Genomic DNA, 25,310 nt, shown 5'->3' on the forward strand with positions numbered 1-25,310 from the left:
AAGGGAAGGGAAGGGAAGGGAAGGGAAGGGAAGGGAAGGGAAGGGAAAGCTCCAGGAGACTTCACTGTGGCCTTCCAGTACTTGAAAGCAGCGTATAAACAGGAGGGGAACGGCTGTTCTTGAGGGTGGATGGTGACAGGACAAGGGGGAATGGTTTTAAAGTGAGACAGGGGAGGTTTAGGTTGGATATGAGGAGGAAGTTTTTCACCCAGAGGGTGGTGAGGCACTGGCACAGGTTGCCCAAGGAGGCTGTGGATGCCCCATCCCTGCAGGCATCCAAGGCCAGGCTGGATGTGGCTCTGGGCAGCCTGGGCTGCTGGTTGGTGACCTGCACACAGCAGGGTTTGGAACTGGATGAGCACTGTGGTCCTTTTCAACCCAGGCCATTCTGTGATTCTGTGAGTATCTCAAGGGCTGCATCCAGCTCTGACCCCAGGCCCCCAGCAGGGCTCTGCACTGCCGTCCCCAGGCCCTGGAGGAGCAGTGCCATATCTTGCCCTCAGGGCCCACACTTCCCATTGGGAGGGCTGGGAGCAGCCAGCACATGGCAGTGACTCAGCACCACCAGCACTGTGCTGAGTCACTGCACACCACTGCTGGCTCTGGGAGGTGCTGAGCTCTGAGATGGGACCAGAACATCTCATCTTCAGCACACAGCCAGCGTGTGCCATCCGGAGGGACAGCGTGCTGGGGATGCTTTGCTGGGGATGCTCTGCTTTCAGGTGCTGACAACGTTCTCTGTGGCTCAGAACCAAAATGAGAAGCACCCGTGGCTGATGTGCAGGGGGTTCCTCCGAATCGCAGCTGAACAAAGCAGTGATGATTTTCAGTTTCCTGGAGAGGAGCTGAGCGCAGTGTTTGTCCCGTTGGTGTGGACATCCTGCACGGGGCATTCCATTTTAAAGGATGACTTCAAGGGATGATTTGGTGCATGGTGCTTCGTTGCTTAATTTTCCAAGAAACACTTTTTCTGCTAAGAAGGGATTTAGGGAGAAAAAGTGCCACAGGAGAGCGGCAATGGGGCAGAGGTTTGGCTTGGAGCCCCGCTCTGGAGCACGAGCTGCAGTGGCAGTGCTGCTGGAACCGGCTGCAGCACAAGAGCTCTGGATTCTGCCATCGTGACCACAGGCTGTGCAGCCCTGTCCCAGCATCATCCCTGTGCAGGAGTTCAGGCATCATGTAGTGACTTGCCTAGGCCACTTGGCCTCTTTTTTCCTCTCTTTTTTTTTTTTTCCCTTTTTAATGAGCAGTGATGCCAAAACAAACCTTTCATATCCTGAGCAATGGCTGCTGTGCAGGCTTTGCACGGCTGCTGCTCACAGGGAGGGCATTGAGCTGCGCTTGGAGCAATGCAAACCACACGTGGCCCTGAGCAGCGTGGGGCATGGCTGGGTGCAGGGATGGGTTGGATGGAACTGAGCAGCACTGTGCACAGAGGAGCCCATCAGCATCTGTGGCTTCCATCCGCAGGGTGGGGGCAGCTCAGCCAAACGAACTGTTCATGTTGGCTTCTTGGCAGGCAGCGGTGTTGTCATCAGCTAACGAGATTGTTCTCCAGAGCTCGTGGGGTTTCTCTTCCTCTCTTGGAGCCGTCATAGGAGAGAAAAAGAAGGCTGCAGGGTGACCTCATTGCAGCCCTTCAGTGCCTAAAGGGAGCCTACAAACAGGAGGGGAATCAACTCTTGGAAAGGGGAGACAGCAGGACGGGGAAATGGTTTGAAGTTGAGGGAGGGAAGACTGAGGTTGGATGTCAAGGGGAAGTTCTTTACTGTGAGAGTGGTGAGGTGCTGGAACAGCTGCCAGAGAGGCTGTGGATGCTCCTCCATCCCTGGAGGTGTTCAAGGCCGGGTTGGATGGGGCCCTGGGCAGCCTGGGCTGCTATGAAATGTGGAGGTTGGTGGCCCTGCGTGTGGCAGGGGGTTGGAGCTTCGTGATCCTTGAGGTCCCTTCCAACCCTGGCCATTCTGTGATGCTGTGAAAGCTTTGGGCAGTTTAACTCTGTCTGCCCACAGAGCTCACGGTGTGCAGCAGAGCAGCGGCCCTGCAGAGCAGGGGGTTGCAAACAGCAGCTGAGCTGGGTGTGTTTCCTTCAGCGGCTGAAGATGGGGAGAATTGAAAAAGTTGGATTTGTGTCATCTGAATTGCACGTGAGCGGAGCGCATGGCTTTTTATCCACCTTCTCCCAGTGAGCTTTGGAGATATTGGCAGTGTTTCACCTCGCTGTCAGGACTGGCATTGGAACATCTCAAAAAGCAAGGAGAAAAAGAGGATGAGAAACTACTGCTTCAAATAAGAGTTGGTGTAATTGTGAGATTTCTGTTGGCATCTTGTTAGAGAGCAGTCATTGTGCCTGCATGGACACGAAGCGCTGCGTTGTGTTCCTCCTGCCAGCCTTTGCCCCGGGGCTGCTGCCCGGTGGTAGGTAACACACGTGCAGAATTAATATGGATAATTGGCCCTTTAATAGAGCTGAGTGTCATATTTGAAACTGCTTTTGTGGTCTGTTGCATCCTCGCTGGGATCTCAGGCGGCCATGGGAGCCCAGTCCTGCCGTGCCTCATTTGCTTGCTGCTGGTGCAGCGAGGTTTGGGCTTGGACTGTGGGTTCCCACAGTCGTGTAGGGATGATCCCTGCTGATCTTCACCCTGCAGCCTTGTTTGAGTGCATCAGCTTGGTTTCAGCTCGTATAGGTGGCAGCCGTGTTCTGGAGTGCTTATCTACACAGAGCTTGCACAGCCCTGCAGCACCCGGCTGCTGAGCACGCAGGACCCAGCGCGGCTCATACTGCTGGAATGCACGGACTGAGGTGCTGCTGTGTTCACAGCAGGGCTCTGTGTACATTACCTGTTCAAAGGATAACTCCATCAGAGCACACACCCCTTCCTGAAGCAGCCAGAACTCACCTGGGGTTCAGTCCCTCCCCATGCTGCAGCGGGCTGCTGTGCTCAGAAGGCAGAACGCAGCCCGCAGTTGCATGCTTTGTGCATTGGGAAGGACTCAGACCCATCCCAAGGACGTGCACTGATGTCACGTGGGAGTTTTTTTGCCCCCCTGCCTTTCTCCGATCGTATTTAACTGCTGCTCTTCCTCCTGTGCTGCACGCACCATCCAGGCACGTGCTGTGACCCCTAGCAGGGCAGGTGCTGCCAGCTCAGCAGGTGGGATCAACCCTTCCATCAGCATCATTTGGAAGTCTGCGATGCTTAAAAAGAAGGGATCAGCTTCCCCTGCCCCGGCAGCAGCTGTGGGGCTGCAGTTCCGCTTTGCAAAGTGTTTGGAGAGATGAAAATGAAAGGTTTTACACTTTTATTTGTGTGATCCAAATGAGTGCTGTTTAACAGAGTGGGCCGGTGCTGTTCAACACACTCAGGTGCTCTGTAAGCTGGCAGTGGGAAGCAAAGGGAAGGCAGAGGTTTGGGAGCTCTCAGCAGCTTTCTGCCTTCCTGCTGCACTGTTCTTGGTCCCCAGAGAGCAATGGAAAGGCTGCAGAGCTCTGGTGTAGCGTCGAAAGCTTGGGGAGGGCTGATGTTGGGTTTGACCTGCGGCTGGTGGAGTCGAATTGCCTTCAGCTTGTGCAACAAGGGTATGGAAGAAGTCAATTCTTGGAGAAGTAACGTGCTCTGGAAAGGCTTGTGCTGAGCCAAGCGCAGCAGGGGGCTCTTCATATGGTGAAATATGCCAGAGAGAAGAGCTCAGGCTGGTGGAGATCTTACTGAGGCTGGGGAAGCCTGCAGGCTGCTGCAGCGATTGCTTATGGTGGTGGAAATGTGCCTTCATCTGCTGGCACCAAACTGGAGGTGCTGTGCAGGGCACGGGCAGCGGGAATCAGTGGGTTCTGCTTGCACCATGCAGGCACCGTGCTCTGCATCAGAAGCGCTGCAGGGGGATGAGAGGAGGAGAAAAGGGAATTGTTTTGTTCCTGAGTTCTGAAGTGCTGTGCAGTGCTGCATTTGCGCGTGCACGCTGCTGCTGCTGCCTGTGTTGTGGTCTGTGCTTCCTGGGTAGTCTGAGCACTTGTCCAACAAATCAGATGCTCAGGTTGTGTTTCTGTAATACAAGGGTTTCTAATGCAGGAGAGCAGAGCTGTGGATTTACACACACATTACTCTTTGTGTTCCCATCTGCCCTGCAGTTTGGTGACAGTTTGGTGAGGTGCTGTTGTAACAGCTGACCATAAAATACCATGGTGTGATCCACACAACAGCAAAAGCACATTTATGTTCCTGCTGGGCCACGTTTGGTGCTTGCAGCAGAGAGAAAGCAGGTAGGAAGTCAGCTGAGGGCTGCAGAGTGTGTGGGTTCCCCGTGCACCCACATGTTTGTGTGCTCTCACCTTCACTTCTCAGCCATGCAGATCAGAGGTGCAGCTCACTCAGTAATATCTGATGGTTTTTCCCAGCTTCTTTGTTTGCTGGGTCAAGCCACCTGATGCAGAAAAGATTTGCTGCTGCTTGCTTTCCTTTGCAGCAGCTCCTTGCAGGGCAACAGCTTTTGCGAGGCACTGTGAGCTCTCCAAACATGGGTGCATTGTGAAGCTCACCCCAGTGTGGCCACGCGCCCCATGCTGGTGTCAGGCTGTATTTCACGACCAGTGGCTCCTTACAAACATGGTGCAGTTTGGGAAGGAGGGCAGAGGGCTTTTGTTCCCTCCAGAACCTGCAGAAGTGGGTCTGGCTGCAGCCAGGTGGGACCGGAGCTGCTGGTTCAGCTGAGCGTGGAGTAAAACCTTAACGCTCGCATAGGCAGAACTTCAATCATTGGGTACCCAAAGTTGTTTTCCTGTTGCTCTGCAGAGGCATGGCTTTTACAGCACGTCTGTGGCCGGGCTGGTAGTCATTAGCAGTGGCTAGATGGTATCAGTCGTGCCATTCGCCGTGTCGCTTTTGATCTGGCTGTCAGTTCTGCTCGGTTTTCTGTGGGCTGTGTAATTAAAGTCACACTCAGAATCATCCCCCCCTTCCCCTGTCTGTTCTTCCAGGAGACGAAGGGCAGAGTGGAGATGGGCAGCAGACCGTGCAGCCATCGTCAGTCGCTGGAATTGGCTCCAAGCCCACGTCTCAGACCTGGAATACCGAATCCGGCAGCAAACGGATATTTACAAGCAGATCAGAGCCAATAAGGTGAGTGCTGTTGGGATCCGGGGGGTTCTGCCCTTTCTGCCTCCTGATGGTTCTCTTCCCATGCAGTGGGGAAGCTGCATGCAAAGCACCACGTGTTTTATGCCCTCCCTGCAGCTCAAGCAGTGTAACTGCACAGCTGTGGGTGGCGGGGGGGCTGTTGGGCATGGGCTGAGTGCAGTCCTGTTCCACGGTGACACGAAGAGCAGCGCCTCAATTAAAAGCCTCTCTCTGGGTGCCAAACAGGAATTGCTTTTGTGTGTGTGCTGCACTCCTCCATCACTCCGCTCTTTCTTTCTCTTTGGGAATACCTGAAGATGGGGCTGAGGAACAGCTCGATGAGAGACCTCCTGGGGAGGGAATGGGGCTGTGGAGGAAGCCATCTGCAGATGCTGCCTGATGGCACAGGCTTAAAGCTGAAACAGTAAAAACAAAAGACTACAAGTGCTGACCTTTATGGCAGGAATTTTGTTTTCAAACTTGCTCTCAGAATGGGGGAGAGCAGAGAAGGGATGAGGCAGGAATGGTTATCAGGACTTGTTCAGGCGTGCATGTCTGAATGTCAGCCCTCGGAGGGAGGAATGCTGAGGTTGTGGCAGGCAGGATCCTGGTGCTGCATCCATTTACAGACCCTCAGGAATTCAGTCCAGCAGGCTCTCTCCCCGAGATTTATGGTGTTCTGGTGATGGCTGCAATGGGAAGAAGGGCACAGGCAGGGGAGGAAGGCTGTGGGCCTTTATGCAGCTATGTAGAAGAACAGGTTAAATGGTGAGTGAGGACTGTAAAGAGCAGAGGGGAGAGCATGGCTGTCTGGGTGGAACACAGCATCAGGAGGAGAGAAGGCAGCCTGTGGGAAGCGGGTGTTACATCCATGAATGACCCAGCATCAGAAAGATCCTTCCACCTTGCAGATCCTGCAGGGTGGTTGGGAAGTACAAAACCCCAAATGGCCCAGAATTTATTTGCTGAAAGTTAAGGAGTGGCAGAAAGGAGCAAACTCAGCTGATGAAGGAGGAGATGCGATGCTTTCAGCAGGTCCTGGCAGCTTGGCCCATGGAATGGCCTCACTGTGGCTACACGTGTTGCATGTTTCATCTAAGGTTGCAGTCTCTTGGTTTGAGGGGAGAAGATGGCAGTGCTCTGTCAAAGTTAAAAGGTACATTAGATTTCAGATGCTTGGGATCTGGCAGTGGCTGTCCTGCCTGAAAGCAAACAGCAGCAAACAGCCACCATCCTGGCAGGGCTGCAGATCACCTCATCGTGCTGCTGGCATTGAGCTCAAGGGTGCTTGGAAGGTGTGCTCTGGTTTTGTCAGTGGGGTAAGACATGCAGCAGGTAGAGAAGGCGAGAGCATGAATACACACTTCAGTAGTGCAAAGGACCTTTTGGAATGGGCTTCAGTTCCAGCTGTATGAGGGCAGTCGTTGAAGAATGAGGAGACAGGTTGGTTTCTTCATCAACAGAACTCAGCTTTGGCTTCTTTGGCCGAATATAAGGAGGTTAAAATACAGCCTCTGGAGGTGTTGAGAGTCACAGGAGCACTGATAGCAGAGGGATGTGCTGCAGCTTCCTTGCTTTCTGTTCTGTGTTCAGAGCCAGTTCCTCACTGTCCATGCAGGATGGCTGAGCTGTGCTGCAGCTCACCTGGGGATGGCTCCGGGAGCAGCACTGGGATGCAATGGCTTTCCTAGGGGGACTTTTCAGGTGTTTAATTGATCTTAGGCTTCCAGCCTCCCTCATCTCCTGAACATCCTTCTTGGATCTCGGAAAACTACAGGAAACACTCATTCTGTTTATCCAGAAGCTGGCTGCTTGCTCACTGCTGGTTTGAGGCCATGCACAGTTGTATTCAGTTTATGAATGATCTGTTTTTAAAGCAGTTATCTCTGGAGGATGAGCTACCAGCATTTTACTGGAAAGCCACAGATCTCTTGTATGGAAGATGGTGTGAAGGCATGGGATGATCCTTACGGGAGGTGGGATTGGTCCCATCCATGGTTTTGGTCAACCATTGCGTGCAGGACTTTGGTTTTGTGGCCTGCAGGTTCTCCCAGCTGCACACTGCGTGCTGCCTCGTTATGGTGCAGCTCAGATCAGGTGCAGTTATCATGGTTTTGTTATACTTTATGTTGCTGAGAGAGGAAATAGTCCAAGCTTCACTTGAAGTGAAGCGCAGACAGGACAGAGTGTGTTAACCCAGACAAATCAGTGCTCTGCCACCAGGCTTTGCCCCACCAGCTTTACAGCTTTGTTTATCAGCACTTATTTTCTTTCTTACTCAATTTTCTGTGTATGACTTTGAAAAATCTGCCTCGAGTTACGATTCTGACCGGGTGATTTTTGGCACCTGCTCAACCTGCTTTGCTCGGAGCTGCAGCAGGTTGCACTGCGCGCTGTTCCAGCAGCCTCTTCCCTCTCCTTGTTACAGCAAAGCATTCCTCTGCTCTGCTGGCTGCGGCGTGCTGGGGCTCCAAGAGGACAGCACACAGAGCAGGGAAGGGCGGGATGCTGTGGCTGCCCAGGGTGGCCCTTCTGCAGTGGGTGCTCATGGGCTGCAATGTGTGAGCTGGCTTCAGCTGCCTCCGAGTTCAGCTTCGGTGTCAGGGAACTCCGGGCAGCGAGGGATTCGGTTTGGCATCACGTCTGAAGAATGCTGTGGCAATGCAAGCCTCTCTGCACTGTGGTTTTCATGTTTGTTTTCTTCCCAAGGCCGATGGATGCGCCGTTGCCCTGCTGGGTCCGAAGGAGCCGCATTTAATCCACGCTCTGTTCCATCTCTTCCAGGGGCTGATTGTCCTCGGTGAAGCAGCACCCCCTGACCCCGCAGCGGATGATGCATCCCGTCCCGTTAGCGCTGATGTGAAGCCGGAGCCCGGCGCAGAGCGGCTGGTGAGTGCAGCAGTGCATGGAGCACGGCCCTCCTACCCCCACCCCAGTGGGATTTGTCCTTTGGGAATGCCAACCCGCTGCTCTCCCCTCCTGGTTTACTTTGGGGTTAATAAATGATACGATTTAAACACCTTTTAGCACGGAGTTCCTTGGGGTACCTTTGTAATATGCATTAGCATTTTACGAAGCTTAAAAATCCTAACTAAGCCTTTCCCTCCAGCAAAAGCACCTCAAACTGAGAGCAGCACAATTAGCAAGTGCTTCTGAAGATGTGACTATTAATATCTGCCTGAGCTTTCCCCCTTAGAAAGGGAACTAATGATTTCAGTGAGATGCTCTGGAAGCGATGCTGAGCGCCAGGTATTTATTATTTAATGCAGAAATGTAGGGCACGGAGCAGAGGCGGTTCGGGATGGCTGTGATTACTTTTGATCCTGAGGGACACACGGATGTACTACAGCAGAGGGCTCTGAAGCCATGATGTGGGATGGGGGGCACAGACCAGGATGCTGCTGGCCTTTCTGGGCACACTGCTGGCTCACGTGCAGCCAACACCCCCAGGTCCTTTTTCTCCATGCAGCTTTCCAGTCGCTCTGCCCCAAACCTGCAGCCCTTGGAGATCCCTTCCAACCCAGTCATTCCGTGATTCTGCACCCAATTCAGATGATACAGAGAGAAAGCTTAACTGAAAACATCGGTAATATCGAACTTGGAGTGTTTTCTCCTCTCCCTGAGCAGCCTGTCAGGAGCGATAATAGCAAACACTGTGAGCTCTGTGATTCGCAGTGGACCACAAGGGGTTATTCCAAGTGAGTGTAATAAAACATCTCCTCGCTTGACGTGGCTTTGAGATGCGTGTTTGGAGCCGAGGTCTTTAATTAGCAGATTAGCTCAGCCCAAACCTCTCGGCGTGGTGCAGAGCAGGAGGGTTTCATGCAGGACTGGGATCAGAGCAGAGCCACGGGGCTGGCACAGCATTACGCAGCGTCTGCCTTCGAGCTGAGATGTCCGTCTGTCTCCCCCCTCCTCCCCATCCATGCTTTAACCCCAAAAGCTCTCAGTGAATAATAAACAACTGCTGGGACAGCGTGCTCCGATCCTCTGCAGGAATAGCTTGCACCAAGGCGTTGGCTGCTGCTGGGAGCTGACCCGTACATAGGCTGATAACGGGGATGAATAATCAAATTGCAGGGTTAGGACGAAAATTTCCGTTCTTATCTAAGTCAGGATGTTTATCTGATGGTACTGGTCTGTTTTCAACCTGGAAATGTGCAGATGGAAGAGCTGTGTCCCTTCTGGCTTTGTCCCTATGCATTCTGGACACTTGCCATACACTTGGGCATCATCTCTGTATGTATAGGATAGAAAATATCTATGAATTTGGTGCATAGGAGAGAACAAGCTTGCTTGGCCACCGCTGTCTGGTTTTGCTGCTCACAGCCATCTTGCTGCTGTTGCTCATTTCCTGCTTGCTCCTTTTTCTCATCCCTTTCACTGGGACAGAGGCTCTTCAGACAGATTTTCATTACTACAGCCCCAGTGCTGCACAGCTCCCATCTCTTGCAGGTCTTGGGGGTAACAGCAGCACAAAAGAGAGTCTTAGAATGACTGGGTTGGAAGGGACCTTAAAGATGATGTGGTTCCAAGCCTTGCCTTGGCTGCCAAATCACAGAACGCCCCAAATTGGAAGGGACCCATAAAGGATCATGGAGTCCAACTCTTAATAAATAGCTGCTGAGCAGTAAGGAGCAGCATGTGTGCAGAGCCAGCACAGTTACTGTCAAGTGGGTAGAAGTAGCTGGTGCTTGGCACCTTCTTCGAGCTGCTTCTGCCTTGCTGTACGTCTCCTCCTGAAGCAAACCTCCACTTCTCCCTGCTGTGCACGTGGCTGCCTGCTCTGCATCAGGCTGGAGGTGTGAGCAGAGCAGCTGCCCTGGGGCACCCATCCCTGGGGGCTGTGCCTGGTCAGTCTTGCTCATAGGGGTGGGGTGTTGAGTCACAGCCTCGATCTGCTCACAGCCCAGAGACCATTCCTGTTGCATTAGGCTATCTCTCAAGCTGGAAAGCTGCTTATCGTTTTGGAACTCTTCCCGCTGCTTAGAATTAGATTCTTCTGTTGTTTTTAAGCTGGGAGAGGTCTGCAGGGCAGAGTAAGGGGAGGCAGTGCCTCCTGTCCCATTCCCAGCCCTTCACCTTTGGGTCCCGTCCTCTCCTGAAAAGCTCCTTTGGCCGATGGGAGTCTGGGCTGTGTGTGCTGGGGCTCTGGTTGGTGTGCAGGATGTGGCTGAGGGTCCTGGGGGGAATTAATGCTGCTGGCAGTGAGGGGCAAGGCTTTGCAGAGCATGTCAGGAGATGCCTGCTCTCTGCTTTGGGAGATGTGGGAGGTGAATAATATTTTTGCCTGAAGATGGAAATGACATGAAGCAGTTCTTGTTGTCTGTTCATTGCTGCTCTCGCTAGTGGGGAGAAGCACCAGAAATTTTTAGTGACAGGTAAGAGATGCTGATGCAGTGTCTTGGTAGGATGTTGCCATGCTCCAGGGGTTTTTGTCTGCAATAGGTGAAGATCTGAACCTGCATTTCTGGGCACATGGGGGGCATTGCTGGGGTGGAGTCACAACAGCCCACCTGGAGGAGTACTGCTGCTCTGTGCTCCTGGACTCACATGCAGCCAGAAGCCCATGGCTCTCCCACGCACCCCAGGTGTCCTGAAGGCTTTGGTGGCCTCCATGCTTGGAAGCAGAGGAGCTCAGACTGGAGCACTGTGGTGGTTGGAGCTCTGCCCTGTGAGCTGCAGAGCTCAGCTCTTGGAGTCACCCTGCTCCATAGGAGCCCCCCATTCAGGTACACCCCGACGTGGTGCGATAGGACCGGCCTGGGATGGTGCTGATAAAGGGATCGATGCTTTCCAGCCCCTCTGCTGCGTGTTCCTATCTCAAAAAAAAAAAAAAACCAACAACCCAGAGGCCGCTCTGGATGAGAAGTTCCTCCTTTAAGGCCTTTCCTGGAGGAGAGAATAAACACCACGTTTCCAAAGAGCTGATGAGTCACGCAGTGCCCTCCCACCCTGTGCCTCCAGCAGAGGCTGTGGGTGCTGCCTGGGGCTCACCAACCCTCAGCCAGAGGGCACAGCTCAGCCTGCAGCTGCAGGCACGGGGCTCCCAGTTGTGCCTGGGGCAGCCCAACAGCCTTGCATCCAGACAGGTGAAACCTCTTATTGCTAGAAGCATAGGAAGACCTGCAAAGTTCCTCAGACAGGCAGCGGGCAGACGTTCCCTGCTGTCACAGTGGGCTCTTCCCTGGCTGAGTCAGGTCCCTGCTATGCTGGCTGCAATCCTGCGCTGCCGTAGCTCAGTGCTGGTCCTTCTTTGAGCTGAAGAGCCATTGCAGGGGACGTGTTAATAGAAGTGGGGCTGATGCTGCTGGGAAGCAGCGCAGGGTGAGCAGGGGGCTGGTCAGACGTGGGGATTGATAAGTCAGTCCTTTGCTTTTGTCTTTTTTTTATTAGCACTTAAATGCACCACCGCCCTTTGCGTGCGCAAAGGGGGAAACCCAGCTAGAGAGACACTGGCAGAGAGTGCAGGAAGTGCTGCAAGAAAAAATGACGTTTAACCCTGGGGGAGGGGAGGAGAATGTCTGAGAGCAAAAGGAGCTGCACGGAGGTGCCCGGGGCAGCAGCTTGCTGCACTGTGCTGGCACCAGCACCATGAGAGCAGCGATGCTACAGGCAGGGCTGCAAAGCCAGCATCTGCTGACAAGCAGTGTGGCAGCCCCCTGCTTCCCCTGCTGCTGCGAGTGGGGCTTCTGCCTTGCTCAGTATTTCCGTGCTGCAGTCGTGCAGGAGCTGCTGCTCATTGAGGTCAGGAGGGTTTGTCTGCTTTTCACACCCCAGGCAGAAGGAGAGGTGTGTGTCTTGCGCTTTGTTCCTACTTGCTTTCTTCAGACAACAAGGTGTTTCCAGCATCAGACAGTTCTGGTTTTATGGAGTTGGCCTCTTCAGGCCCTAAAGCCACAGCCTGTGTGCATTCTAATTGGGAAGATCTTGAGAAGTGCTGCTCGGACTGTGTGTGCACAGGTATTTGGTTAAAGCACAAACTCAGTTCTGCAGGCCTGTTCCCCTCGCCCCCCACCTTCCCTGCAGCACTGACTGGGGCTGCAGCACAATGCCAGCGCTGGGAAGCAGCCCATGAGCTGTGCAGATGGTGAGGAGCTTTTCTTTTTGCACTGAGTCCTCCGGTGAGCCTTCCTGCTCTGCAGTGGTTGCCCAAGGGGAGTTGTTCCTCACGTTGGGAGTGCTGTCATGCACCCATCCTCCTGCTGGAGCTGCTCCCTCCCAAATCCTTTCCTCTCTGTCTTGTTGCACACCATCTTCTGGAGCCTTGTCTCAGAGTTCTGCAAGGAAGCCTGAGCAACAGTGCAGAATCCTCAGCTGGAAACTGGAATAAGAAAACTGTGGCTGTTTCGGATTTCCACAAATGAATCTGTCATCTCTCTCCTCCTTCCCTAGAGCGTTCCTGGATCCCAGCCCTTGGACAGCTTGGGTCTTTCTGCTGCAAGTACTCCTGAGTCCCATCCCACCAAGCCCTGTGGAGCACCAAGACCCGTCAATGGAGTTATCAACACGTAAGCTGCTTCCCCAGTGCAGATAGAGCTCCATTTTTAGGGTTGCAACCCAAGCCTGTAATGTGCTGTTAGTAACTGGGTGGGTGACGGTATGAATGGTTTCTTTTTTGGAAATAAAATAATAATTCAGTAGTGAATCGTGCTTGGAAGCAGTGTTGGAGGAGATCTCTTGCTTGAGGTTTTGTGCAGCATTGTTTTTCTGAAAATGGAATTGAACAGAGCTGTGTTTACATGGACAGGCCCTGCAGGCAGTGAGCATGTTCAAAACTGTTTCTGTATGGGTATTTTTAATACATTTGCAAATGGTGTGATCCAGAGATTAGAGCCCTGCTTGCAGTTATTCTGCAGAAAGATCTGCAAACTTTTGGCCTGCTTTTCTGGAGGTACAGAGGACCCCAAATCCCATCGATTCCATTGGGAACGAGGTTCTCTGCGTTGTTTCTCCAGGTTGCCTTTGCTAAGAAACTCTCAAAGGGCAGGAATACAAACAAGCAAAAGCAATTCTCCTGTGCTGGAGGGTGACGTCAGGGTTGAACCATGTGGTGCTTGGAGGTTCTGGCAGTGGCTGCAGAAACACATGCAGTGCACCTTGGGCAGGACGGTGCAGTGTGGGCACACTGAAATACCCGTGGACCTGCTCATGCCTACAGCTGGAGCACTGCAGGCCGTGGCACAGCCCTCTGTGTGCCTGTAGCCTTTCAATGACAGGGCGTCAGGCCACGGGGCTTTGAATGTTTTGCATTTCTAGATGTGAAACCCTTGTAAAATAGGCTTGGAAAGGCTCTGTGGATGTGGAGTTGTGCTGGTATTTAGTTGGTGGCGTCGTGCATCGGTGCCACAGCAGGGCAGGGATGCTGCATGTGGGCAGCAAGGTGAAGGTTAGCATTGCACTGGTTGGTGTCACTGCTGGGAGCTGTTGGGGGGGTGGTTCCCAAGTGTTGATCAGAAGTTTGCATCTCAGCTTAAGGCTTCAGTCTCAGCTTAAGGCTTGACCCTGCCTGCAGCACCGGGCAGTGACGCTCTCCTCCTTGTTCTCTTCAGTCTTCAGCCTGGCCTGGCAGAACACGCTCAGGGAGATGGCCAGGAAGCTGAGGAGCTCTTGCATAAAAAGCAGAGAATGAATGTGGTCCCTTCAGCTTCAGATGGGACGTGTGTGGCCGCCCGCACGCGCCCGGTGCTCAGCTGTAAGAAGCGACGGCTGGTCCGACCCAGCAGCATCATGCCCCTGTCCAAAAAGGTGAGTCTGCTCCCTTGTGCTTTTCTCTGCTTTGCTCCTCTGCGTAGCACCAGCTCTGCACCAGAGGAGCTCCACAGCCGATCGTTGGTCCGCTCTGCTTTGCACAAGGAGATCTCCCTTCTTTGGGAGTGTTTGTGGTTACAAAGAGGGGAGGAGGAGCAGCCCAGTGGGGCTCGAGGGGCTGTGGGAGAAGTAAAGGAGAAACAAAGAAGCTCTTAATTGGCTGAAGGTTTCTGTTAGCTGCCATCAGTGCTGGATTCTGACATGGGGTTTTCTTTTCAGAATCCAGCTGTTCTAAGGTAAGCTCCAGGCCAGGTGGTTCAGCCTGGTAAAATGGGAGCAGCTGAGTGAAGCAGTGAAAAATCAGGTGTAGGAAACAGTACAGGAATGAACAGGGGCCCGTTATTAACGTGTTACTTTGTGCTCCTCCCCATCTTCCCCTGCCCATACGCAGAATTCAGTTCAGCAGAAACAGAGTTTATTCTCTGAGCATCCCATGTGAGGACAAAGCATGCTTCATCCTTCTTAACTTCCTTTAGGAGTGCCATAAGCTGCCAGTTGGAGAATAGATGCTCTGAAATCGAGGCAATAAGGACGGGTTTTTTTGTGCGTGCAGCTCTTAGGATTGCAGACCCAAGGATGGCACAAATCCACTTACTTGTATTTGAGTCAGAAGTGTTTCAAGTCAAACTTAATTACCACAAAGTTTCAGGGTTTCTCGCTCTGTGGGGGATAGGGTTTAAAGAAGCTCAGAAGGAAGCATTCTGCTGAGCAAAACAGATTCTTGGCCAGCTGAGTTGGCTTAAAAGTGGAAATAATCAGTTCACTGAGGGTATTTCTGTGCTTTTACCCTCACTGAGCAGTGCTTGGTTCATTTTCCATCACTTCTCTCATTCCAGCTCTCTCCTCCAAGCTGCTTGCAGCCCTTCCCAGTTGTACTGCTATTTGCTAAGGCTTTAGGATATTATCTCTTCCATCATTCAAGTCATTAGTGGAAATTATCTGAATAATACCAGACTCAACAGACTTCACAGGATCTGATCTGACGGATCCTTTCATTTCAGTGGGGCTTCATCGGTTGCTGACTGTTTCACATCCAGTTGTGCATCTGCACCACCGTGGCTTTATGTAGAGGAGGTTTATGTAAAGTCTGTGGATCTGTGAACTGAAGGTCCCTCCTGGTTCAGGGACCAAGACTGAAAACCTCTCCTCCTCACTCCACAAAGACATCACTGAAGGTGTCAGCTCTTGGCACGGTGGTGGTTCCCTGGCTTGTCTGAACTAGAAGAAGGTGTTTTTCCTCTCTGACAACAGAATCGTGCTGTCTCATGGTTTTATAAATGAGGTTTTCAGCCTAGATAAACACTTTTAATCAAATCTGGGAGATGCTGTGTGCGGGCAAGTAGTTGTTCTCAGCTGTGTGTATGTGAGCTCCAGACTGAATCAACAGGTTTGCTGCGAGGTGTTACAGAGAATCAGGGCTGATTGGACGGGGCAGCGTGCAAAAAGAGCCCCGTGAGATGCTGAAGGTCTCTGTCCCCCTGCCCAGGTCCATCGGAACAGCCTGGCTCGGTGCAGCTGTGACGTGAGCCCCTCGTGTGCTCTGTGTGGCGCCCGCAGCTCCGCGCCGCTGGACATGCAGTACGACGCGCCGCTGCTGGAGCGCCTGTCCCAGCTGGATTCCTGCATCCACCCCGTTCTGTCCTTCCCAGATGGTGAGCACGGCAAAGCAGGGCTGTGGGGAGGGATGGGGGTCACACTGGGCGCTGCCGTGGGGCTGTGTGGGGCGCGAGGAGCCGTGCAGCCTTCATCCCGAGGTGCTGGGTGCAGTGAAGACCAAGCTCTTCGTCTGCACCTGGTTTTAGGAGCAGAGCATTTACTGCAGCAGAAGGCAGAGCGTTGGCTGGGGCCTGAGAGTCCGTGCTGGGACCAGTGTCAGTGTCATAGAGCCATAGGATAACCTAGACATAACATAGAGCTGGGTGGGACCATAAGAATCCTTGCATCCAACTCCATCACCATCCAAACATCAGACCGTGGTGATCGGTGCTCACAGACCTCAGCAGAGCTTTTTTACCTGCATGAAACCACTCGTGGACTGGTGGAAGTTGCAGGACGTTTCTTTGACCTTGTTTGGTGTTGTCCATGATCTTGGGTGGCTCAGAGGGTGCAGGAGGAAGGGATGTTCCCATTAGGCTGCTGCTGCTCTGACCAAAACCTATTGGCTGCGTGAGCTGCTATCCACCCATCATCGTTTCCCTCTGACCACAGCAAACACGAGTGCAGATGAAGAGTGGGCGCTCTTGCAGGAGAGCTGGGATGTCAGTAGGCCAGGACAGAGGTTTCCCTGGGGCAGGGGATGGCTGCTGGGAGAGGTGGAGTTCTGCTGTTTGTACTTGGGTTGGGTTAAAGCCTTGTGCCCATGTGCACAGATGGAAAATCCAGCTCTGCACAGACTTTGTGCAGCAGTGTGGCTGGGAGCAGGCTTTAACCCTCTTCCAAAGCTCTCTGTCCCCTCTCTCTTCTCCTTTTTCTGCTTGGTGTGATCTCTAGCTGGGAGTTTGGGGATGATGTAATAACCTTGGTGGAAGGATGTGAGCTGTGCTGGGCTCGGTGCTGTTGCCATCTGCCGGCCCTTGGAAGCTCTGCACCATGGCTGTGACCATCTCAAGGGCAGCACAGTTTGTTTGCCTTTTGCCTTTGTGTTTTCACCTCCTTTCAGCCTGGCCCGTCCTTCCACAGACGTGTCAGCTGCTGAGGGCGGAATGAATTTCCAGGAAAAGGCAGGAGATGAGCAGAGAGGCTGTGTTCTCCTTGGTGCCATCCTCAGGGACTGCTCTGAGCCCTCCCTCCCCACTGGGATCTGTCCCTGCAGATCATCAGTGCTTGAAGAGCTGCTCTCACACTTTGCTGCCCAAACGGTTGGGGCTCAGTGAGAGCTTTAACACCACACTCTTCTAAACCCTGCTGCCCTGGCTTTTTGCTGAGCATCAGGTTCCCCTGTCAGTGACCACAGCCTGCAGCCCTGTTTGCCTCTCCTGGGGCTTTCCAGCCTCTGGAATGGGTGGGACAGGATTCCCATCTCAGCTGCTGAGACTGCCAGCAGGGCTCCCATCCCTTCATGCTGCCCTCTGAGGTCAGACAAGTCCTCAGGCAAAGCCTGCAGTTCCCAAATGCCACAGCAGCTCCGAATTGCGCTGCTGGCCCCTCTGCAGGGCTGGCAGCTCAGCTCCTTGTGTGGGCTCTGGGAAGGTTCCTCTCTGCTCAGGGTCGCTTCAGAGTCCCTGCGAAAACACCGTGTGAGATCTGGGGGAGGGACAGTGCTGCTGGGGGAGTTTGCTGGTGCAGCGGATGGTTTTTAGAGCTGACAGCATAGCCTGTCTTCACAAGAAAAGCATCAAATAACCCCACTGGTGTTCTGCCCTTCAGCCGAGGTCAGGAGAGCACATTTGTGTGGGATTGAGGTGGAACAAAGCTTGAGGAACGTTGGCCAAAGGAGCGTGTGCCCCTCTGCAGTGTGCAGCGTGGTCTGAAAAGGCAGCATGGGCAGGGCTGAGCGCTCTGGGTGCAGCTGGGAGCCTGGGAGCACACTGGGGGGACTGTGCTTCCATGGGCCCTGAAGTGTGCTTGTTTGGAGCACCCTTGGTTCCATGGCAGATGCCCTGCCAGGCAGATGAATGTCACACTTGGCTTCTGGCCTGACCCGAAATGGAGGAGTTAAGCTGAATGTCTCTTTTCCAGTCTATACTCCTGTAGGTTTGATGAGCTGAGATATCCCAGTGCCTTGGAAGTCAGATCACAGATAGCAGAATGGAGTCACGTGCCTTTTATTCTCCTGCCAGCATATACCTGGGTGTGAATTGTGTGTTACTGTGCTTCTCTCAAAGAGCTTCAGGTTGGAAATGCTGGATCCTCACACAGCAGCTTCTTCAGAATCACAGAATGGCCAGGGTTGGAAGGGACCTCAAGGATCATGAAGCTCCAACCCCCTGCCACACACAGGGCCACCAACCTCCACATTTCACACCAGCCCAGGCTGCCCAGGGCCCCATCCAACCTGGCCTTGAACACCTCCAGGGATGGACAGGGCATCCACAGCCTCTCTGGCAGCTGTTCCAGCACCTCACCACTCTCACAGCAAAGAACTTCCCCCGACATCCAACCTCAGTCTTCCCTCCCTCAACCTCAAACCATTTCCCCTCATCCTGCAGTTATCTCCCCTTCCACAGAGTTCATTCCCCTCCTGTTTGTAGGCTCCCATTCTGAACACATAGGCAAACCTGGCTGCGCAATGACAGCCCTCTGTTTTATGGGGCAGTTCTTGCTGGGGGTTGGGAGGTGATGATGGAACCGCAGCTTCCTGGTGCACCTGGATTCATGTGAACACTGCGTTTGCTTTCCCTCTGCAGACGTGCCGACCAGCCTGCACTTCCAGAGCATGTTGAAATCCCAGTGGCAGAACAAACCCTACGAGAAAATGAAAGCTCCCAAAAAGCTCTCGCTGAAGCACAGAGCCCCCATGCCCACCAGCAGCCTGACCGACCCAGCTCGCAAGGACCGCCACAAGCTGGTGAACTCCTTCTTCACTGCAGCCAGTAAGTTCCCCCAGCCCTGCCGTGTGCAGAATTGCTCCCCTGCTGTTGGTAACCCCAAAGCAGTGCGATCCGGGAGGAGAGAGGAGGATGGAGAGCCTTCAAGTGGAGCCTTGGGGGCCGAAGGGGTTTGTGTGCAGCCGGTCCCAGCTGCGGGACCCCCCTTGCCGAGTGCCAGGCCGTGCCCACGCAGAGCTCTGCCCGTTGGTGCCGCAGCATCGCAGCGCCGGCGCCTTCTGTGCCCGCAGAAAGAGAGGTGAAAACAGGCGTTTCATGGCTCTTTCTCTGTTCCCCTCCTCAGAGCGCTCACAGCACAAAACCCAGGCAGACAAGGCGCACAGGCTGCCTTTAGACGATTTTATGGCCGTGTCCAAGGCCGAGGGAGCGCCTGAGCGCTCGCTTGTCCAGCCTCCCGCCCATGACAAAAAGCGATTGCGCGACTGCTCATCTGAGAGGAGTGAAGGTAGGCTCCCACGGCCAGGGCTCTCGGGGGGAGCTTGGGCTTTGCTGCTCATCAGCCTCTCTCCCCCTCGGAGGAGAGGGAACGCACTGCTTGTGGGCCTCCTCACCGCCTGCGTGCTCCGACTGCTGCTCCCTGCAGGCCCTGAGAGCCGTCTGCAGTCAGAAAACGCTTCTCTTTCCTGCAGGGTGCACCTCAGCATTGGCCATTTCTGGCAGAGATGGTCCTTTTCTCCCCTCCTTCCTGCCCCCCACCCTTTTGTTTTTTAATGCTAACGTGGCTCTTTGTTTTTTCCTCCCTTCCCCACGCAGTGCTGAAGCATCATGCGGACATCGGTGGCCCGAGCTACTTGGCAGCAGCTGCGACCCACGCACCTCACAGCCCCATAGCACGGCAGCTGTCCGCCTCCTCGGAGGGCTCTGCTCCCACCAGCACGAGCTCCCAGGGCACCTCCAGCACGGCTGTAAGTATTGGTGTCTGTCTGGAGAGCTGCTGAGCTCGGCTCTGTGCTCCCCAGCCTCTGGAGCTGAGGACTCGGTGTTGCCTTGCTGGTAGTGGAGTTGTTGGCTCTCTTTCTGCTCTGGCTTCGGGTCTGCCGTGCTCCTGGCTGTGCACAGAGCTGACAGGTTTGCTGTCAGTTCAGTAAGTGCTGGTAAATGGTCCTGTTCCCAGTAGTCTGCTGGCTTTGCTCCACGTCCGGATTTTGGTTACTGAATTTGTCAGGGGATGCCAGGAAACGGAGTAGAAGAGCTGAGCACCGGCAATGTAGAGCTGCTGACACAACAACAGCTCCTGCTCTGGGATTCTTCCCCTTCCTGGCCTTTTCTCCATGTGCTGGGCTGTAAATCGGGCTGAGGATGGGACTCAGCTGTCATTGTACCTGTTGTTCAGCAGTTGCTTGGCTCATACTGTGTGCTGAGACAAGCTCAGCCTCCCAGAAAGGATGACAGCATTTGGAACCTTTGTGGAGCTGTGTCTGAAAGCCACCAGCAAGCAGGGCCCAGCTCCCTCCTGCTCTTTTCAGCTCTGAACTGTGCATCCCAGGAAATTCCTGGCCTCTGTGTGGCGCAGCCCATGCTGGGGATGCAGGGTTTGGGGGCTCAGAGCACAAGGTGTGCCTCGGTCCTTGCTCTGAGCTCCAGGCTGCCACCTCCAGCCGGGTTCTTTCCCAGAACAGTTTGCTGTTGCATCATCAGCTGTGTTGTCAGTGAGGTGGGTTGTAAGGCTCAGAGGGGCTGAGACTCCAACCAGCAGCAGCAGCTTCCCTGAGTGAGCCAGGTGTTCTGCAGACAAGGGCGCTCCTCCTCAGCAGCCAAAGCATGTCAAGATGAGATCTGTTCGTGCTTCCTGCACTTGATCTTCCTTTCTGCTCCTTTTGCCACTCTTCCCTGTGCCCATCCTGAACAGCAGGGTTGCAGCGTGGTGCTGGGCAGCATCGCTGGCAGCTCCTTTCCTGGATGCTGGTTTTTAGCACCTGGCTTCTTCCAGCCCCAGAAGCCAGCTGTGCTGAGGTGTGGGCGTTGTGCACAGGGCTGTCAGGCAGGGCAAGGTTTGGGTCTGGTTTTGGTGGTTTTGCAGAACCTCCCAACGTGCACAGCTTTGCTGCAACTTTTGGGATTCCTTTGGGGAGGTGGAGGGAGCTGCTTTGAGCTGAGAGGTGTGTGCATGAGAGGAGCTGCAGCTTCCTGCACTGTGACTCGCTGTGCTTTTGCATTTTGCCTGCGGCTGCCCAGCAGGTTTTGCTTCAGAAATGATGGTCCCTATTGCACGCTGCCAGTTCTACCAAAGCCAATACAATTCCGATTGGGAAAGCTGAGCAATGTCCCATCACTTAGTGCAGGTTGAGCTCGGGGTGTAATGCAGGAACACGGCTGTTCTGGGACATGAAAGCACCAGTTAAGGTTTCGGAAGGGGAGAAGCCCTGCAGGAGCTTCCCACTGTCAGCTTCACCCATGGGGACAGCAGTGGTGGGCTGAGAGCCTGGAGCATCCTGTGTCTGTGCTGCAGTGCTGCTCTCGTGGCTCAGTGGAGGTTTGGGGACAGACAGGCAGGAGAGCACCCAGCTTCAACCCAGATGGATAAGCTGAGTGTGCAGCTTATTTCTGGCTTGGAAAACCTGTCCTGGTTAAAGTGGCTGCGGATGGAAGCTGTTAGGTTCTAGAGCAGCTGTCACAAGCCGAGATGAGCTGCTGGTCCCAGCCCTGTGCTGACCCAATCGGAGCTGTGCTGAGGGTCCCACTGCCATTTCACACAGGGAACTGAGCTCTGTGGGGCTCTCGGGGCTCTTCTCTCCCTTTTCAGAGCTGTTCCCATGGGGGAGGCCTTCCAGCAGGCAGTAGTGAACTCAGTTCCAGCCCAGATCTCTTGATCCTTTGTCAGTGGCTTACCATAACAAAGCCTCCGACCCTTTCTCATGTTGTTCTTGTCTTCCTGTTGCAGCAGCCGAGGAGGAGGAGAGGGGAAAGTTCATTTGATATTAACAACATTGTCATCCCGATGTCTGTCGCAGCCACAACTCGCGTGGAGAAGCTGCAGTACAAGGAGATCCTGACGCCCAGGTCTGTGCCCAGCTTTGGCTCGGGGCTCTGCTCCAGGGGCTGCAGCTGTTGGGGAGGAATGGGGCTCTGGGAGCCTCCCAGCCCTCACGCTGAAGCAGACTTTGGGAGTGAGATGGCTCTGATGGCACCGTGGGGGGGGTTGGGGGACAGATGTGGCTGTGTGGCTTAATGCCCAGCCTGCGTGTGTTGCTTGTTGTGACTTCCTCCAACGATGGGGCTGCGCTGTGACCGCCTGCACTCTGATGTTGTGTTTGCAGCTGGCGTGAGGTGGACATCGGCGCCCTGAAAATCAGCCCTGATGAAGACAACGAGGAGGTGAGAGCTGCCCTGTTTCCCATTGAGGTGATGCTGGGTTTGGAGGCAGTGGGGGAAGCACCCTCTGGACATCACCAATTCATTTTACTGGAAAAACTGCACACAGACGTGCGTTCGACATGAAAAGCCCCCGCCTGAGCCCTGTGCCATTCCTCCCACAGATCGAGGACTTGTCTGATTCGGCCTTTGCTGCTCGGCACAGCAAGTGTGAAGAGATGGAGCGAGCCCGGTGGCTTTGGAGCACGAGTGTGCCCCCACAGCGGCGGGGCAGCAGGTACAGCAGCACGGCTCTGCTTCTGGTCCGTTACCCCCGGGTCCTTCCTTTCCTCCCATCACTCAGCGCTGAGTTCTGCTGCAGTGTCTTCTCACGAGTGGGAGTCAAAAACAGCGCGCGTTTCAGCTGTCCTCATCTGACAGAGCTGTGTGATGAGATTCACTCTTTTCTGTTTGGTTTCTGATGCCTTGGTTTGGATCTGCTGCGCTCTTGCTGATGGCTTGCAGCTGCATGCAGCCACGCAGCGCTCTTCTCACTGCAGCTGTGGTTGCAGCAGGGTGGCTCCGTCTGGTTGTGCTGCAGTGCAGGCAGGGCTGAAGTTCACATTGGCTCTGGCTGTGGTGTGAGTGCTTCCAGGGCTGGAGGCTCCCTGCCCCGCGGTGTGCAGAGCCCTGGGAGGAGGTCTGGCACTGCCATCTGCTTTCCATGCAGCTCCCACCTTCACCTTGGGCAGAAGAGCTCCTCCTGCTTCCCAGCCGTCCCAGTAGCTCCCAGTGACTCCTCCTTGGCCACCAGCATGCTCCCAGTCTGGGTCCCCAGCAGGAATGGAGCTGTAGGCGCTGCTGCTTCTCAGCCCTGCCTGGGCCGCGTGGTGCTGCTGAGCTCAGCTTCCCTTAGTTCTCCTTTGCAGTGCTGTAGCAGATCTGAGCATCTCGTGGTCTTTTGCCCTACGGAACCAAACTGATTTCTTTTATTCCTGGAGCAGCTTCTCGCTGCACCTTGGCGCTGTTTCCATGTCGCCCGCAGCGTTGCAGCTCTTTGCTTAGCACAGCTCAGCCCGGTTTCTGTGTTCAGTGAGCATTTTAGCCCAGGTAGATTTTGGAATACAATCCTTAGCAGTCCTCGATGGCTGCTTGCAGCTGGAATTCGCCTTGAAAAGATGCGTGCAGACATGGGTGTGACTCCAGTGCTTCTTTATGGCTCTCTTCTCATGGCTTACATCTGAAGCCTGGCGCTTTGCGGCGCTCCTCCCCCCGCAGCTGTCGGTGCTTCTGTGTCACTGCTTCCCTCCATTGGCTCTCAGTGTCACACGGAGGGGCTGATTTCACACTGATGTCACAGCCGCTCCTGGCGGTGCTGGTGGTGTGGATGTTGGGATGCGTTTCCTCTGGGGAGCTGCAGGATGGATGTGGGCTCAGGGGGGGGTTCAGTGTGAGCTGTGCTCCAGCCCCCGCACTGTGTGCACTGCGCCCTGCAGGCACAACTGGGAGGGGGCGATGGGGGGGGGACACAGTGATCTGGGGTAATGGAGCCGAGCTGAACCTCGTGTCCGTTTCTCCCTCAGGTCCTACAGATCGACGGACGGACGGACAACCCCCCAGCTGGGGACCCCCTCCACCCCCCAGCCAGCATCCCCAGACGTGGGCAGCTTCCATTCCCACTCGGAGCCGTCCCACACCCACTCCCCGCGCAGCCCCATCAGCCCTGAACTGCTCTCGGCTCCCCTCACTCCCCTGTCCCGCGATTCCCTGCGGCTCCTGCCCAGCGAGGACACGCGATGCTCCACTCCCGAGGCTCTGGACGAGCAGGTGGGTGCGGGCAGGGGGCTGCGGGCAGGGGGCTGTGAGGAGGGGGCTGAGGGCAGGGGGCTGTAGGCAGGGGGCTGCACTGCAGGCAGGGGCTGCAGGCAGGGGACTGAGGGCAGGGGGCTGTAGGCAGGGGGCTGTAGGCAGGGGACTGAGGGCAGGGGGCTGTAGGCAGGGGGCTGTAGGCAGGGGACTGAGGGCAGGGGGCTGTGGGCAGGGGGCTGTAGGCAGGGGACTGAGGGCAGGGGGCTGTGAGGAGGGGGCTGAGGGCAGGGGGCTGCACTGCAGGCAGGGGGTTGCAGGCAGGGGCTGCAGGCAGGGGGCTGAGGGCAGAGCCGTGCAGCAGAGCCGCCCCGAGGATCCCTGCAGCCCCGCTGTCTTTTCCCTTCAGGCCGTGCTGCCCTGGGAGCGGCGCTGCTTCCCCCTGTCGTACGACCCCAGGACGGAGTGTGAGGACCAATGCGACCCCCAGGACCGGTCGTCACGCTGCACCCGGCGCACGTCGGGCAGCAAATCCTCCCGGGACGCCGATGGCACTTCTGCTTCACCCACCCTGACGGGCATCAAGAGCCGCCCCCCCCCGGCAACCCCCCCTCCTTCCTCCTCCTCCTCCTCCTCTGCAGCAGCAGCGGTTCAGCGGCCGGCGCACAGATAGAGACGTACGGGGAGACACGAGCAAAACCAACACACAGAACTAAAACTCTTGGCATTAAAGCTTCCAAAATCTGCGTTTGATATTCAAACATCCTGCCGGGAATTTTCACAGTTTTTAGTGAATTTAAGGAGTTTAGAAACTGGTTTTTTTTTTTTTTTGTTTTGTTTTTTTTGGGTTTTTTTTTTGTTTTTTCGTTGGTTTTTCTTTTTTCTTTTCTTTTTTGTTTTTTCTCCATGTTTCCTTGTCACACCAAGGAGCCCCCCTGTGTTCCTCCCAGCAGAGTGAAGCCTGGGGAGGGGAGCAGCCCCTCCGGCCCCCCGCCTCAGGCCCCCCCTCCCCTTGTAGGTGCACAAGCACAGAGCGCAGGCTGTAGCTGGCCATAGCAGAGGCTGGGATGATTTCTGAAGCAGAAGGGTCTCTTCCCCTTAACCTGCAGCCCCTCTGTGAGCCGTGAGGGATGGGAAGTCTCCAGATTTGGCAGCTCCCCACATGGGGGGCTGTGCTGCTGCTCCCCCCTGCGGGGCGCAGTGTCCCAATGAGGGACCCCCACCGCCCCTCTCAGCCCACCTCCTTCCTTCTTGGGGCAGCAGAGCAGCCCCGGGTGGGGGAAAGGGAAGGAAGGGGCTGTGTGTGGGGCTGTGTGGGGCTGTGTGTGGGGCCGGAGCTGGGCTTGGGGTTGAGAGCATCTCCCATAGCGCTGGGAGCAGCAGCTCCCCACGGGGGGGCAGCGCCGGGCTGCACGGCCCCACAGCGCTGCGGCATTCAGGTGGGGCTGGAGGGGCTCAGGAGCGCAGCGGATCCTTTGGGGTTTCGGTCGTAGGAAAGGGGAAAAAGGAGGAGGGATGGGAGGGAGGGATGGGGAGGTGAGAGCAGCGCGGAGCCCCCCTGCAGTGTGGGGTCGGGAACCCATCGGTGCCCCCCCATAAAACGCTTCTCTCTGCGCCCCTCGTGTCGCTGCGGCGCCGCCCCCTTCTGTAGAACCGCGGCACCAAAAAAACAAAAGAAAAAAAAAAAAGAAAAAAAAAATCCCCCCCAAAAAAAGGAAAAAAAAACCCAGAAAATTTA

General features: G+C 55.0%; 1 protein-coding gene across 2 annotated transcripts in view; it reads left to right on the plus strand.

Moving 5' to 3' along the window:
• KANSL1 (KAT8 regulatory NSL complex subunit 1) overlaps positions 1-24,333 on the plus strand; it is a 52,912-nt gene extending 28,579 nt beyond the window's left edge. The window contains exons 2-14 of one of the 2 annotated variants that reach the window (XM_042893052.1): positions 4,979-5,120; positions 7,902-8,006; positions 12,513-12,628; positions 13,670-13,865; positions 15,415-15,580; positions 18,275-18,460; positions 18,759-18,920; positions 19,229-19,380; positions 21,357-21,475; positions 21,733-21,790; positions 21,952-22,064; positions 23,350-23,593; positions 23,982-24,333. In XM_042893052.1, the coding sequence (XP_042748986.1) occupies positions 4,979-5,120; positions 7,902-8,006; positions 12,513-12,628; positions 13,670-13,865; positions 15,415-15,580; positions 18,275-18,460; positions 18,759-18,920; positions 19,229-19,380; positions 21,357-21,475; positions 21,733-21,790; positions 21,952-22,064; positions 23,350-23,593; positions 23,982-24,245 (2,023 nt within the window). In that variant the 3' untranslated portion in view covers positions 24,246-24,333. The remainder of the gene's footprint in view (positions 1-4,978; positions 5,121-7,901; positions 8,007-12,512; positions 12,629-13,669; positions 13,866-15,414; positions 15,581-18,274; positions 18,461-18,758; positions 18,921-19,228; positions 19,381-21,356; positions 21,476-21,732; positions 21,791-21,951; positions 22,065-23,349; positions 23,594-23,981) is intronic. The other variant, XM_042893053.1, reaches the window with a different exon arrangement.
• The last annotated feature ends 977 nt before the right edge of the window (positions 24,334-25,310 follow it).

The sequence above is a fragment of the Lagopus leucura genome, unplaced genomic scaffold, assembly GCF_019238085.1.
Source record: "Lagopus leucura isolate 7727_CA_CO unplaced genomic scaffold, USGS_WTPT01 153-8_obj-0_obj, whole genome shotgun sequence".
In the NCBI taxonomy this organism is placed as follows: domain Eukaryota; kingdom Metazoa; phylum Chordata; class Aves; order Galliformes; family Phasianidae; genus Lagopus; species Lagopus leucura.